This window comes from Triticum urartu, chromosome 2A (genome assembly GCF_056163025.1).
Source record: "Triticum urartu cultivar PI428250 chromosome 2A, HENAU_Tu73, whole genome shotgun sequence".
NCBI classification, from domain to species: Eukaryota; Viridiplantae; Streptophyta; class Magnoliopsida; order Poales; family Poaceae; genus Triticum; species Triticum urartu.
The window spans coordinates 595,305,588-595,319,392 of NC_141874.1; the positions used below are offsets into that span (position 1 = coordinate 595,305,588).

The 13,805-nt window shown below is 46.5% G+C and overlaps 1 protein-coding gene across 2 annotated transcripts; it reads right to left on the bottom strand.

Annotated features, from left to right (window-relative positions):
* Window positions 1-243: 243 nt before the first annotated feature.
* Window positions 244-8,366, bottom strand: LOC147986141 (short-chain dehydrogenase/reductase 1-like). Of its 2 annotated transcripts, XM_087544502.1 has the most exons (6): window positions 8,266-8,366; window positions 8,094-8,193; window positions 7,761-8,001; window positions 7,289-7,354; window positions 1,229-1,423; window positions 244-754 (listed from the first exon to the last, which is right to left on the bottom strand). In XM_087544502.1, the coding sequence occupies exons 2-6, from the start codon at window positions 8,126-8,128 to the stop codon at window positions 290-292; spliced, it is 1,002 nt and encodes a 333-aa protein (XP_087400628.1). In that variant the 5' UTR covers window positions 8,129-8,193; window positions 8,266-8,366; the 3' UTR covers window positions 244-289. The 2 variants fall into 2 exon arrangements, with proteins under 2 accessions (XP_087400628.1, XP_087400629.1); XM_087544503.1 differs by lacking the exon at window positions 8,266-8,366 and having other exon boundaries at window positions 8,094-8,239.
* Between the last annotated feature and the right edge of the window lie 5,439 nt (window positions 8,367-13,805).

The following is a 13,805-nucleotide window of genomic DNA, read 5'->3' on the forward strand; positions in this document are numbered from 1 at the left end:
CAAAATAGTAGACAATATAGCTAAGGATGAAAACAGAGCGGAAACGGACGGAACTGAATGCTATCATATTTGTTTTCACATTTTTTTACAGAAGCGGAAACGAATACTGAAACCCCGGAAATGAATATGGGAACAGATACTACCAGAAACGGACACGGAGCGAATACGAAGCGGATACAGAAACAGAAATAGGCATTGATCGAAACTTAAAACCCCTTGAATCATAGAGAAATACACACAAAAACAAACAAATTTAATGAGTTTCTAACATGGCTACAAAATAATATCATTATGTTAGCAACTTAGCGTAGTATTGTAGAAGTACAGGACAATTACATATAGGGTCAAGCTGATTACATGCGTGGTAGTAGAAGTTGGGCCTCGTATCCACTCTACTAATTGTGTCATTGTGTTCTCTTTGGTGGTTGGGCAAGAGAGCGACCTTCACCAGGTTGCTAGCGCCCTCCTCGAGCGTCAACTCTCCCATGTGCATGGACATGTCGCTCTTGACAAAACCAGGCGTCAAACAGTTGATGCGCATCGCGGGGAACCTCTTGGCAAGGATCCTCGTGTATGCATTCAGGGCAGCTTTGGCGACTTTGTAGGCCGACGAGCCACCGGTCGGCCACCCATGTGCCTCTATCAAGTTGGCATTGAAGTCTTCCAGGAATAGATCCAGAAGCTCCTCTAGTCTCTTTTCAGTAAGGTTGTCAATGTCGTCGAATTCCTTCTTCAGTTCTTCGCTGTTGAAGTTCTGCTCAAGAAAACAATACTTATTAGCTAAAAAGAACTAGTTTCTGAACCTGTGCTTTCTGACAGGGAAAAAAAGAACACATGGAGATGATGAAGGGTGAGGATTTGGAAGAAAAGAAAAATCCATATCCCACAATCCAAAGAATGTGAACCTATGTCGTATTATTTGGAATGAATACGAAGCTAAACTGAAATAAGATCCTGCTTATTGCATCTGACAAAAGAAGTTAAACTGAAATAAGATCATTTATGCGAACAGATATACCCTATCTCTTATTTAATAAGTACTCCGTAAGACTGTAATAATATTCTGGAAGACACAATGCAAGGCTGCACATATACTTTTTAAAAACTAAAAACTAAACAAAGTGGTAAACAAAGCTATAACAGAAACATACTGGCACAAATAATGTTAAATATATTTTCTGAAACTAGTAATTGGTTTTATCGATCTGTAGCGTGGTTAACAACTTACCCTTAGCAGTGAAAAGCCTGATGAGACATTGACAATTCTCCCAGAGGAGGACAACTGAAGAAGAGGCAGTAGTGCCTCCGTGACAAGCTTTGCCCCATAGTAGTTTGTTCTCATGCATTCTTTTGCTTCCTCATATGTCTCCTTAGAATTTTCTTTCATCCATTGAACTCTTTGATCTACATCCATGCTTTCAACCTATCCATGCATAAATGGGTTAATTATTACACAACATCTTATTAGAAATGCAGAAGCATAGATGCTAGGCTGGTTGGGTCAGGCAGGAGTATTCATCTTTAAAATCTAATTAAAGTATATGAAGTGAAGCACCAATTAAACTATAAGTTATTTTTGTTAACTAAGTGAGTTGAGGCCGACCCGCTTCAAATTTTCTCTTTTTTTTTGAAAAAGGAGGATGTACCCCCGGCCTCTGCATCTAGACGATGCTGTTAGGTTGATCTCCTTCCGATCGAGCCCAACGGCTCGACGGGCCCTTGACCCGTGCCCTGATCGGGGGCGCCCAACCAAACCATGGTTGGTGGGCCCCTGTCGCCGCGCTATATAAAGGGGTGGGAGAGTCGGCCGCACGCAACACGAGATTCACCGTGCGTTCAGAACCCCACCTACATCCCTACCATCTAGGGTTAGCGCGATACGACGGGAAGCTCCACCGCCGCCGCCATCTCTCTGTCATTGCCGTCGTGGCCATCTCACCACGATGGCCTCTGGCTCGAGTTCATCAACCCAAAGTGAAGGTAGGTTTACCGGATGATCTAGCCTACCCCGATCCAGAGAATCTATCAATGGTATCAGAGCCATGCTAGGCTATGATTTTCGGTTCAAAGAATAAACAGAGAAAGAAAAAAGATCCCTCCCCAAAGAACCCTAATCGACAGGGCAAAGAACGAATCCTCAACGGAAAAAGTAGCGCCGCCGCAAAGGCCGCGCCGTTCCTCTCGATCCGGACGGGCATCGGCAAGCCGAGCCGTTCGGAAGAAGAACACACCCTGCAAAGGGCAAAGGGCACCGCAGCCACGCCGTTCGACGGCGGCGCGCTTCCGCTATGGGAAACGCGTCACCGGCGAAGGGGAGGCAACGGCGCCACGGATCATCGCCGGACAAACAGGGGATCAGGGAACGGCTCCGTCGCGCCTCAGTCGCCTCTCACTGCCACTGGATTCAGTGGATGGGGAGAATATGGAGCGGGGAAAGGAAGAAACTCGCGCGCGGCTCGCGCGGCGCGGTGGCTTCACGCCGTCGCCGGCGGCCGGCGGAGCCCCGACACTGCTGGGCTCGTAAGGGAGCAAAGGAGGGCGCAAGCGCGACCCTCTCTCTCCCTCTGCCACAGGAAAGGAAGGGAGGAGCGGCGCGGTGGCTTTTCACCGGGGACCGGCGCCGTCGCGGTGGTCGGGCGACAGGACGGGATCGAGCGGCGCGCGCAAGGGGGGGAAATGGTGCTAGGGTTACGGGAGGGGGGTGGCTGCAGCTTGTTTACTCGCCCGATCTGCGCGGGCGGCCGTCAGATTTGATCCGACGGCAACCAGCGAGCGGTGCCCTCTTCCCCCCCCCCCCCCCCCCCCCCCCAGCGGGCCGATGGGCCATAGTACAAGCAGGCTGCCAGGCGCGTGCCCGCGGTCGCTAGTCCGTTTATGGCCCAAAGAGGCACGCACGGTGCGCAGTAGGAAGGCCATGGACCGGGCTGTAAAAAATGAATTTTCTCCGTTATTTTTCTACACAGCAAGTTTTGATGAAATTTGTCCATATTTTGGGCAGATTTACAATAGTTTTTCTATGCAATTTTTTTCCAATGAAATTTTTTTGTTTAGATAATAGAAAAGTTAATTGAAATTTTTTCTGAAAATGAAAATAGAAAATTTTCAGAAAAAGAAATGTTCATGAATTTTACAAAGAAAATAATAAAGTTCATGAATTTTTTATTTGGTCAAAGAAAAGTTTTTGTAAAGAATAAAAAGTTCATGAATTTTTTATTCATGTTTTTCTGCTGCAAATAAAAAAGTGCTATTTTAAAAGTGAATAGAACTAAAGTAAAAGATTAAATTGTTACTTCTCTAATTCATTTTCGAACCAACCGGTTAAAATTGATAAGAGTGTAAAAGAGTACAGAATTGTTTTTGAATGAAATATTGTAAAGTTTCCGCTGCAAAGTAAAAGTTTTATCCTCCAATTAAATTGGAACCAACGGGAAAATTTAATTGGAAGAGATGTTCTTAGCAATGTTTTTTTCCTTGTGGATGAAATAAGATGCAGATAGTTTCCACGATGACAAAAAATATATATTTGTTTTAAAGTTAAAGTATGGTATTGTTATTTTCTGACCAACGTTGATGATAACAGTGATATAATTCTATGAGTTTTATGTTCAAAGTTTAAATCTCTGATAAATTTTGTATCAAAGTGCTCAATTTTCAGAGAACGATTAAGGATCAAGAAATGCTCTTGAACTGACAAATGTATATTTCTTGTTCCCGCTGCAATAAAGTTGATGATGATGATATTTCTTAGCAAAGTTGTTTAATAGAAATACTATCATCATATTGTTTATGAGTTATATGCATTATTTTCATTTCCGCCCAACGGTGATATGGAATTAATATAGAAGGATGATGTTTATTCTAATTCTGCCACAACGGTGATTTTGAATATAAAAGAAAGTTTCAAAAGTTTAATGCGCATTTCTTTTAACCAGACCAACGTAGGGTTATTTTTATGCCCATTATTGTTGATTATTGGCTATGTTTTCTCAGACTAAAAGTTTTTCCACGCTTTCATTCGTGAAAGCAAATGGCTGGGTACTTGTGACCCGAAAGATGTCATAATATGAGGGAGTATGTTCCTTCTAAAGAATGGCATCAAAAGAAAAGAGATAGATCATTGAGAGTCTTGGTTGATGAATGTCTTTCATGTACTCTCTATGAAAAGATTTTTCAGTTAACATGATTTGATATGAAACAAGCAACATGCGTGTTTAATTTGACCAACGTCGGATTAAGTATGTGTGTCAAAGAGCATTCGGATTTATTTCTAAATTTGATGATTGAATAAGCAGTCAAAAGAGCCAATTCTGACATTTATGTTCCCTTATAGGGAATTACCTACATGACGGGAAAAGATGATTACGATAAACCTGCATGGCGGGAAAAGTCTGAAAAAATACCTGCGTAACGGGGTAAAGCTGACATAATATTATGTCAAAAAATCCCGTATGGCGGGAGAAATTCTGGCAAGAGAAAGATATGATAACTCATGTGCTTTTAATGTATCCCACTCTGGGAGAGAAGAAAGGAGTATCTGAAAGGCGCAACCATACACTTATGGACATGGTGCGCAGCATGATGAGTTATTCCAACTTGCCATTGGGATTATGGATGGAGGCGCTTTCACATTCTCAATAGAGTACCAAGCAAGTCGGTGCCCAAAACACCGTACGAGCTATGGACATGAAGGGTGCCCTCCCTACAACACTTCAGGGTGTGGGGGTGCCCTGCGGAGGTCAAAATGTTTAATCCAAACATTGCAAAGTTAGATTCCAAAACAATAAGTTGCCACTTCACTGGCTATCCAGACAGATCAAAAGGTTTTTGTTTCTACTGCCCGGACAGATATACAAAGTTTGTAGAAACGAGACATGCAGTCTTCTTTGAGGACGAAATGATGAGAGGGAGCTTGGTAGCTCGGAAAATTGATTTTGAGGAGAAGAGGGTGCATGCACCTAATCCGATGATTCAGGAGCCATTTTTCTCATTACCAGTTGCAACTCCACCCATGACAACTATGGGGGTAGACCCGGAACCATCTGTCAGGAGCTGACTGAACCCGTTGTTGAGCATGAAAGGGAGGTGCAATAGCAAATTTTAGAAGAAGTGCCAGAAGTTGAGGCACAGAATGTGCCAGAAACTGAGGCCCTTAGAAGGTCTACAAGACCAAGAAAGTCAGCTATTTCTACTGACTTTAAAGTTTACAACAGAGAATATAGTGATACATCAATAATTATTAATTATTCACAAAGACCATACAAGGTGATACATCAATAAGCCTGAAGCCACCAACTTGGCAACGCTGTTGCTACTCCTATCCCTTTGATGAAGGTGTGTCGAATGTCCGGGCCTAATACCAAACAGACATCACACCAAAACCTAACATCTAAAGTCGGGTGTCCCATCCAAGCCACTACCTGGAATGGGTCCCACACCGGTCTGGCACACTCCCAGTGAGCACCGCATGCTGCAAGGGCCGTCACCTTCATCTTCCATCGGTCCATCCTCAGAGCAGAACTGATGCACCGACCTTGCCAGGCCTCTCTGCCATCAACGCCAACATGACGGCAGACAGCTTCCTCCTCCTGCGCAAGTCCATCTCCGCGCATCAGACGCCGAGTCTCCACAGCGCCACGCCGCCGAGATCCGCCACCATCAATGTGTAAGATGAAGCACCGCTCCACCAAAGACGCCGTTCTCCGGTCCCTCGAACCCGTGTACACCTGCAAGAATGACGCCCCAAGGGGAAAAACGACACCAGAGAGCCGCCGTCATCCGATCTAGGGTTTCCCCCCAGAGGTAGCAGAGAGTGCCTTTGAACTTGTCCACGGCGATGCCTTCAGGAAGGGAATGACGCAGACAGCGCCGCCATTGTCGGCCTTGGCAATAGCCAATAGCAGGTTTTCACCCAGATCTGTTTGAAGACCTCCATCTCTCGTGCACAGGCCGCCGCCATCCCTGACGGGATCTGAATGAACCAGGCCGCCGCTGCCAGATCTCAGCAAGGAGAAGTCCCCCCATCGAAACCGGCCGGCCGAGCAGGGGAGGACGAAACCGTGTCCGCCGGACCAGATCCGCGATGGATCCGTGCCCGCGCAGCCGCCACGGCCTGGCCGCCCGCTCGCGCCACTGTCTGGCCGCCGCGCCGCCCGACGCGCCCTCGCCAGCAACCTTTTGATCTGTCTGGATAGCCAGTGAAGTGGCAACTTACTGTTTTGGAATCTAACTTTGCAATGTTTGGATTAAACATTTTGACCTCCGCAGGGCACCCCCACACCCTGAAGTGTTGTAGGGAGGGCACCCTTCATGTCCATAGCTCGTACGGTGTTTTGGGCACCGACTTGCTTGGTACTCTATTGAGAATGTGAAAGCGCCTCCATCCATAATCCCAATGGCAAGTTGGAATAATTCATCATGCTGCGCACCATGTCCATAAGTGTATGGTTGCGCCTTTCAGATACTCCATTCTTCTCTCCCAGAGTGGGATACATTAAAAGCACATGAGTTATCATATCTTTCTCTTGCCAGAATTTCTCCCGCCATACGGGATTTTTTGACATAATATTATGTCAGCTTTACCCCGTTATCCAGGTATGCCAAAAAGTCAAACAAAAAGACGGAGAGAACCAAGAAAAGTCCCTTTCTACACAAAGAAAAGGCACTTGTGTTAAAAAGGTAATAAAAAGACCAACAGAAGTGAGAAAAGGTCATTTCTATACAACAAAAAATGCACTTGTGCCAATGCTATAAGAAACCCGACACCGCATATATCAAAAAAGACACTTATGACAAAGGGTGTGTAGTTGTCACCATGCGTGCGTAGCTACCACCATGCATAGGAAATCGCCTCTCTTAACACATAATTCACTAAACAAAAATAGTGACAACAATGCAGAATTTTAGGATTGCCAACTTCGACTAATGATTGCTACAATCTAATATTCTAGTTTTATCTTGTATTGCAACATCAGTGTGATGTGATTTCTCAAACTAAACTATGCTAGTTACAAAAGAATGATGCTGCGGTTGATGAATGATTTCTGGAATCCAAGCTTCTATGTTCACCCTTTACCCAACATCAGTAAGATATGTTTTCTCATACTAAACTACGCTCTAGGAGTTACAAGAGACAGTGATGTTTATGTCTGCCACAGTTGATAGATGCCAACAAACAACTACAAACGACTTATTATTGTTTTGACTTAACCTGATTCTGAAACAGGTATATATTACTGCTGACAAACTGCAATTCGATACAGAAAACATCAAAATGTTTTGCTTTAATTACCTGTTCCTGAACTTGTGCAAACAGAACTGGATCTCGATCAACACCTGAAATGCCTGCATTGTTAATCTACAAGTAACAAAAATCACATGATCATGGTGATGAATTAGAAAAATCCGAGAAAAATCACTTCTACATAAACACCAATGAGAAGTCAATAATCTGAACAGCGTAGTGTACCCGTATCAACCACAAGCCAAGATTAACTAGTACAAGCCTGGTAAAAGAAATCTACAGCACCTATACTACTTGTTAACAGAACTCTTAAATTCATTTTAAAATTATTCAATGCAACAATGTGCTGAGTAACAATTTCTGCACCTTCAGATGCAATTTTACTAAGTTAAGAGTCCGAGAAAAGAAAAGTGCACTTCTACGAATCTATGATTCTACCTGACGAGCTCTCAGTGGAACAGCACGAATGTCCACTTGCGCGAGGCCCTAAATTCAAAGCGCAAAGCGGAGTTACACATACCAGGATATCGAGCTTCCCGAACTGATCCCTGACGAAATCCGCCAGCCGGGCGACGCTGTCAGGGTCGGTGACATCCAGCTGATGGAAGACGACGTCAGCACCGGAGCGCCTGACGCCTTCGACCGCCTCCAGCCCCCTCGCCTCGTTCCTCGCCGTCAGCAGGACCTTGAGCCCCTTGGACGCGAGCTGCCTGCACGTCTCCAGCCCGATCCCTTTGTTCCCTCCGCTGACCAGGGCGATCCTAAATTACGCACATAGCAGCAGCGCGCGCAGAAATTCAAGTAAATTCGCTGAGCGGGGTACGGAAAGGGGAGGTAGATGCAGCGATCGAACCTCTTGCTCGACGGATTCGAGGTGGCTGCCTCCATCTTGATCTTTCCCCTCCGACGCGTTGCGGCGTGTCGAGGACTGTGTGAGCTATGGAGTCTGCAGCCTTGGAGTTTCTGATGGTCGTTAGCTGCACCTTCTTCGTACTGCAAAACACATAAGTTGTTTATAAGCTTACCTTCAGCCGGCCGATCGCGCGGGCGCCTCCGCCGGCTCCGTCTCCATCAGATCGTCTCTTGATCAGATGGACAAGAGCACCCCCGTGTCAATGTTTTCTGCAACTTAGTTTTTGTTTCGAAAGAAAGAGTTTTGCAACTGCATGGCTTTTTGCAACGACGGTGACTCATGCGGCTTCAGGGGCGATGGGGGCAAGGAATCTCGCCGAATCCTACAAGGATGATGCGCGGGTAGGAGGCAGAGACGTCCGGGAGCCGCGGGGGCAGAGACTCATGCGGCTAGGAGCACGACGACGGCGAGGATTCCAGTTGGATCTTGTCGGATCCGACGAGGAGGTGGGGACCTCCGGGAGCGGCGGGAGCTCGGCATGGTCCAGCGGGGTTGACAACAAGCTTCACAACAAAGACCCGCGACGGCAGCGGCGAACGGCGCTCCTATGGCGAGAGATACAAAGTGATCGAGAAAATAGAAGGCAGAGGATGGTGGCGAGGTGACTTTGGTCGGAGGTCTGTGCTCGCTGGCGGCAGCGCTAAGGCGGGGATGGGCGGCGTCGATCCTCCCTCGCCTCATTGGTGCAAGATAGTTGTATTCACCTCATTGGTGCCCATATATAACACGTACCGAGGTAGTTTCTTTCATGACGAGAACCTTAATTTTTTTTGCAGCAAATTCGGAAACTTTATTAATGAACGATCATAGTGTTACAGTCCGCCCTAGACATGAAACCAGAAACTCAGGGCTTACATCAAGCCAACTCTCGGTGCCATCGAGTGAGCAAGCTAAACAAGCACACTGATGCGCCAGTACATTAGCATCCCTACTGACATGAGTAACAAAAAGAGAAGCAAAACTAGCACCAATTTCTTCTAATTCATCCAAGATAGGCGCTGCAACAGACCTAGTGTTGCTGCGCAGACCTAGTGTTGCTGCGCAATTTTCATAGGTCGACTAACTCCAAGCAATCAGTCTCCATAATCACATGTGAGAAGCCACGAAGCTGAGCAAAGATCATCCCGTCACGAAAAGCTAGGAGTTTTGTGATGAAGGGGTCGGTGATGCCGTGTAGGGGTTTGCTCCAGGCTCTGAGGAACGCAATGTGCGAACAGGCAACACCTCCCGCTCCGCCCTTCATATCCTCCACATTCAGCGCTCCATCAGTGTTGATTGTAACCCAACCTGCTTCTGGTGGTCGCCACCTCTGACCAACCGTCAATCTCCGTCGCGAGGAAGGGAATTCCAAGATCGCCAAGGTCTCATGGACCCACTTCAGAGCTTGAACATGGTCGTAGCCGTCGCGCTCATGAGTCCAGCAATTGCGTGACGACCAAATGCTATGCATAATCGTAATTATCTTGCATCTTTCCTCATCTGTGAACATGTGGTCAAGCAAGATATCACGTGCCCAAGTATCCCGATGCAGCCGTGGGAGATATAGCTGAAATCTGTCCCAGGATGCAATCCAAAACTTCTTTGCATGTGTGCAATGTATCATCGCATGTAGCATGTCTTCCTCCAACGCCTTGCAGATGTCACACAAGCCAAGCTGCTTGATGTGTCGATGTCGCAAGGTTACAGAATCAGGGAGTATCCCTCGGAGTACTCTCCACCAAAAAACTCGGACCTTGGGGACGACTTTAGGTCTCCACAAGGCAGTCCACAACTGTGTATTGGCTGATGATGTTTCTGTAGTCGCCCTTTCCTCTAAAGAGCCAAGCTCGTCGCGATTCACAAGAGAACGATACACTGATTTTATGCCCGACTTCTCCAAAGCCCAAGCCAAAGTGTCTTCACCACCCGAAGAGATCAGAGGTATATTTAAAATTGCCACCGCATCCGGGTGCAAGAAATTCTGGCGGACAATCTGTTCATTCCAATTCCCAGTATAATCATCAATGAGTTCAGAAACACTAGTCAGCGGAGCTGTGCCTGAGGCGATCCCTAGGTCTCAAAGTGGGTGTGTTTGGAATCCAATTGTCCGTCCATGTTGATATGGTTGTGCCGTCGCCAACTCGGCGGATAAGACCAATAGTGAGAGTGTCTCGCCCTTCTATGATGGCCATCCAAGTCGCCGATGCTCGAGCCGGGGCTGTAGCATTGAGAAAATTCGTATGCAGTAAGTACTTGCCCTTCAGCACCCTGGCACACAATGAGTTCGGTCTTGTGAGGAGGCGCCATCCATGTTTTCCAAGCATCGCCAAGTTAAAAAACTGCAAATTTCGGAAACCCATGTCGCCCTTCACCTTTGGTGTCGCAAGTTTGTTCCATGATAGCCAATGGAGAGAACGCTTGTCAATCGAGCTCCCCCACCAATATTTTGCCATGCATGAAGTAACACTCTTGCACACCTTTTTTGTCAGAATGAAACAACTCATGTTGGAAGTTGGAATAGACTGGATAACTTTCTTGAGAAGAACCTCTCTCGCAGCACAAGCCATGTTCCGCTCTGACCAGCCTCACATTTTATCCCGACATCTATCCACCACATGAACAAAATTCCCACTGGTGATTCTACCAATAGCAGTCGGGAGCCCCACAGGTAGCGTTCTGAAAATGCTTCTACATGAATCCTGAGAGACTGTTTAATAGTCTGTCGTAGGGGCTGTCCCGTATTGCCACTAAAGTAGATGGAGCTTTTCTCCCGGTTTACTGCATGTCCAGAACATTCAACATATATCCGGAGAATCTCGTTAAGCCTCTCTGTACTTTGGGTTTTTGCACTGAGAAAGATCAAGCTGTCGTCAACAAATAGAAGATGATTAACCCAAGGTGCATGCAGACTTACCCTGATGCCTCTGTCAATATATGCCCTGCCAAAATTATTCAGAAGTGATGTAAGGTCCTAGGCACACAACAAAAACAAGTATGGTGACATGGGGCATCCTTGACGGAGCCCCCTCGAAGGAGTGAAGTAGGGGAGAAACCCCCCATTTACTTTGATTGTGAACCTCACTGAGGTCACACACTTCATGATTAAGCGAATAAAGTTATCACTGAAGCCCAACTTAAGTAGCATCGCTTTGAGATAGTGCCATTCCACTCTATCATAGGCCTTGAGCATATCAAGCTTCACCGCACAGCATGCATTCTTGCCTTTCTTACGCCTTTTGATCACATGAATGCTTTCGTAAGCCACAAGTACATTGTTCGTGATTAAACGTCCTGGAACAAATGCACTCTGTTCTTCTCCAATCACCTCATCCAAAATCCCTCGGACTCTATTGGCAATTGCTTTGACTACAATCTTGTATAGAACAGGGCATAAGGCAATTGGCTGGAATTGAGATATTTTTTGTGGGTGTCCTACCTTTGGGATCAAAGTTATGGATGTGTCGTTCAACCCCAAAGGTAATTCCCCTTCGTTCAAAAACTCCAGGACGGCCACTGTGATGTCCTCTCCAAGAACTTCCCAATGCCGTTGATAAAAATCTGTAGTGAACCCGTTGACCCCAGGGGCCTTTGACGGTGCCATGTCAAATAGAGCCTTCTTTACTTCTGCCGCAACATATGGTTTGTTGACATGGTCATTCATTTGATCAGTGACACTCAGTTGCACACAGTTTAATAATACTTCCATCGGGTTGAAGCCTTGTGTCTGATACAAGGCGTGATAGAAGTCACTGATCTCCTTCTTCACCTCCTCCGGGTCTTGCAAAATCTGACCATGTATGTTCTCTAGAGAAGTGATTCGATTGATTCTTTTACGGTGAGCGGCTTGAGCTTGAAAATAACCAGTGTTGCGATCTCCCTCCCATAACCAAAGCACCCGCGATCTCTGCTTGAGCCAGATTTCTTCCTGTCGCATGGCTTCTCACAGTTGCGCTGCAACAACGAGCTCCTCCTCTGTAGCCCCCCGGCCCATTGAGACGCTCCTTAGACATTCTAGGCACTTCTGTAGCTTGCGTACTTTCTTTGATAAATTTACGAATTCACGCTCGCCCCAGACACCCAGATCCTTTTGGATGACTACCAGCGCATCCACGACGCCTTGCAAGCCTCTCCGGCTAGCCCCTGCATGCCACAAGTCACGTACAATCTTTTCGTACTGACCATGGGACTGCCAAACATTTTCATATCTGAAACTCCGTTGGGCTCGATGCCAGTGATTAGCCATGCTAGTTCTGAACTCAGCCGCAACATAACAATGATCTGACTCCACGCTGCTAATATGCTTGATAGTAGTGTGCTGGAATAGATTCAAAAACCGGTCATTAGCAAGGGCCCGATCAAGGCGAGCCTTTACGTTTGCCGCTCCAACCTGCCGATTATCCCATGTATAGGGTATAGCTCTCCATCCCAAATCTTGTAGGGAACAGTCATCAACCGCATCCCGGAACGCCCTCATCTGGACCTCCGACCTAGCATTGACACTGAAGTGCTCGCCCGCCTGCATTGTCTCGTTAAAATCTCCCATGCAGATCCATGCGTCATGCAGGACAGCAAATAAAGTGCGGAGAAAACGCCAACTATGGTGTCTATTTTCCACCCGTGGCTCTCCATAGAAACCAGTGAAACGCCAAGTTTTATTGTCTTTCTTAGCTGATACATCAATGTGTGACCGGCTATAATTTTCCAACTTGACTTCAACATCATTTGACCAAAACGGGCCAATGCCACCACTAAGCCCATCACTATCGATGGCGAAACAACCAGAAAAACCTACAGAAAATTTCAAATCTTCCACTCTTTTGCCCTTAATTTTGGTCTCCATTATGAACAGAAGGGTGGGACCTTCTTGCTTCACAATCTTCCGAAGCTCTCGAACTGTCTGGGGGTTCCCAAGCCCCCGACAGTTCCAACTGATGGTACTCATTGCAACGGACAGCACTAACTAGCAGCTGCTACCGAGGATTCAGACGTTGGTGGTGTCGGTTTCTTCTTCTTTGGTTCTCTCTCAACAAATATATCGCCCAATTTTTCAATCTCTGTCTCTGAAGCCGAACCCCGCACACCATATGTGTTCACAGCCCCTTCTCCTTTCTCTGTAATGGCCAGAGGAGTGGGCGCCACTTTTTGGTAGACTTGGATTGATAGCCCTCCTTTCCTCTTGTTCTGGACTGGATTCTTGGCTGGGGACGTCACCTCGACCCCCTCCTTCTGCTTGGACCTTGACGAACGTGATTCACGTGTGCTGCGTTGCGTATCTTGCTTTTCCTTCATTGAGTTCTGATACGTCCATTTTGCATCATGCTTTTATATCGATATTTATTGCATTATGGGCTGTTATTTCACATTATGTCACAATACTTATGGCTATTATCTCTTATTTTACAAGGTTTACATAAGCAGGGAGAATGCCAACAGCTGGAATTCTGGGCTGGAAAAGGAGCAAATATTAGAAACCTATTCTGCACAACTCCAAAAGTCCTGAAACTCCACGGAATACCTTATAATAAATAATGAAAAATCCTCGCCAAAGATGAAGACCAAGGGCCCACACCCTATCCACGAGGGTGGGGGGGGGCGCCCCCCTAGGGCACGCCCCCTACCTCGTGGGCCCCCTGGTGGCTCTCCGATGACCATCTTCTGCTATAAGAAGTCTTT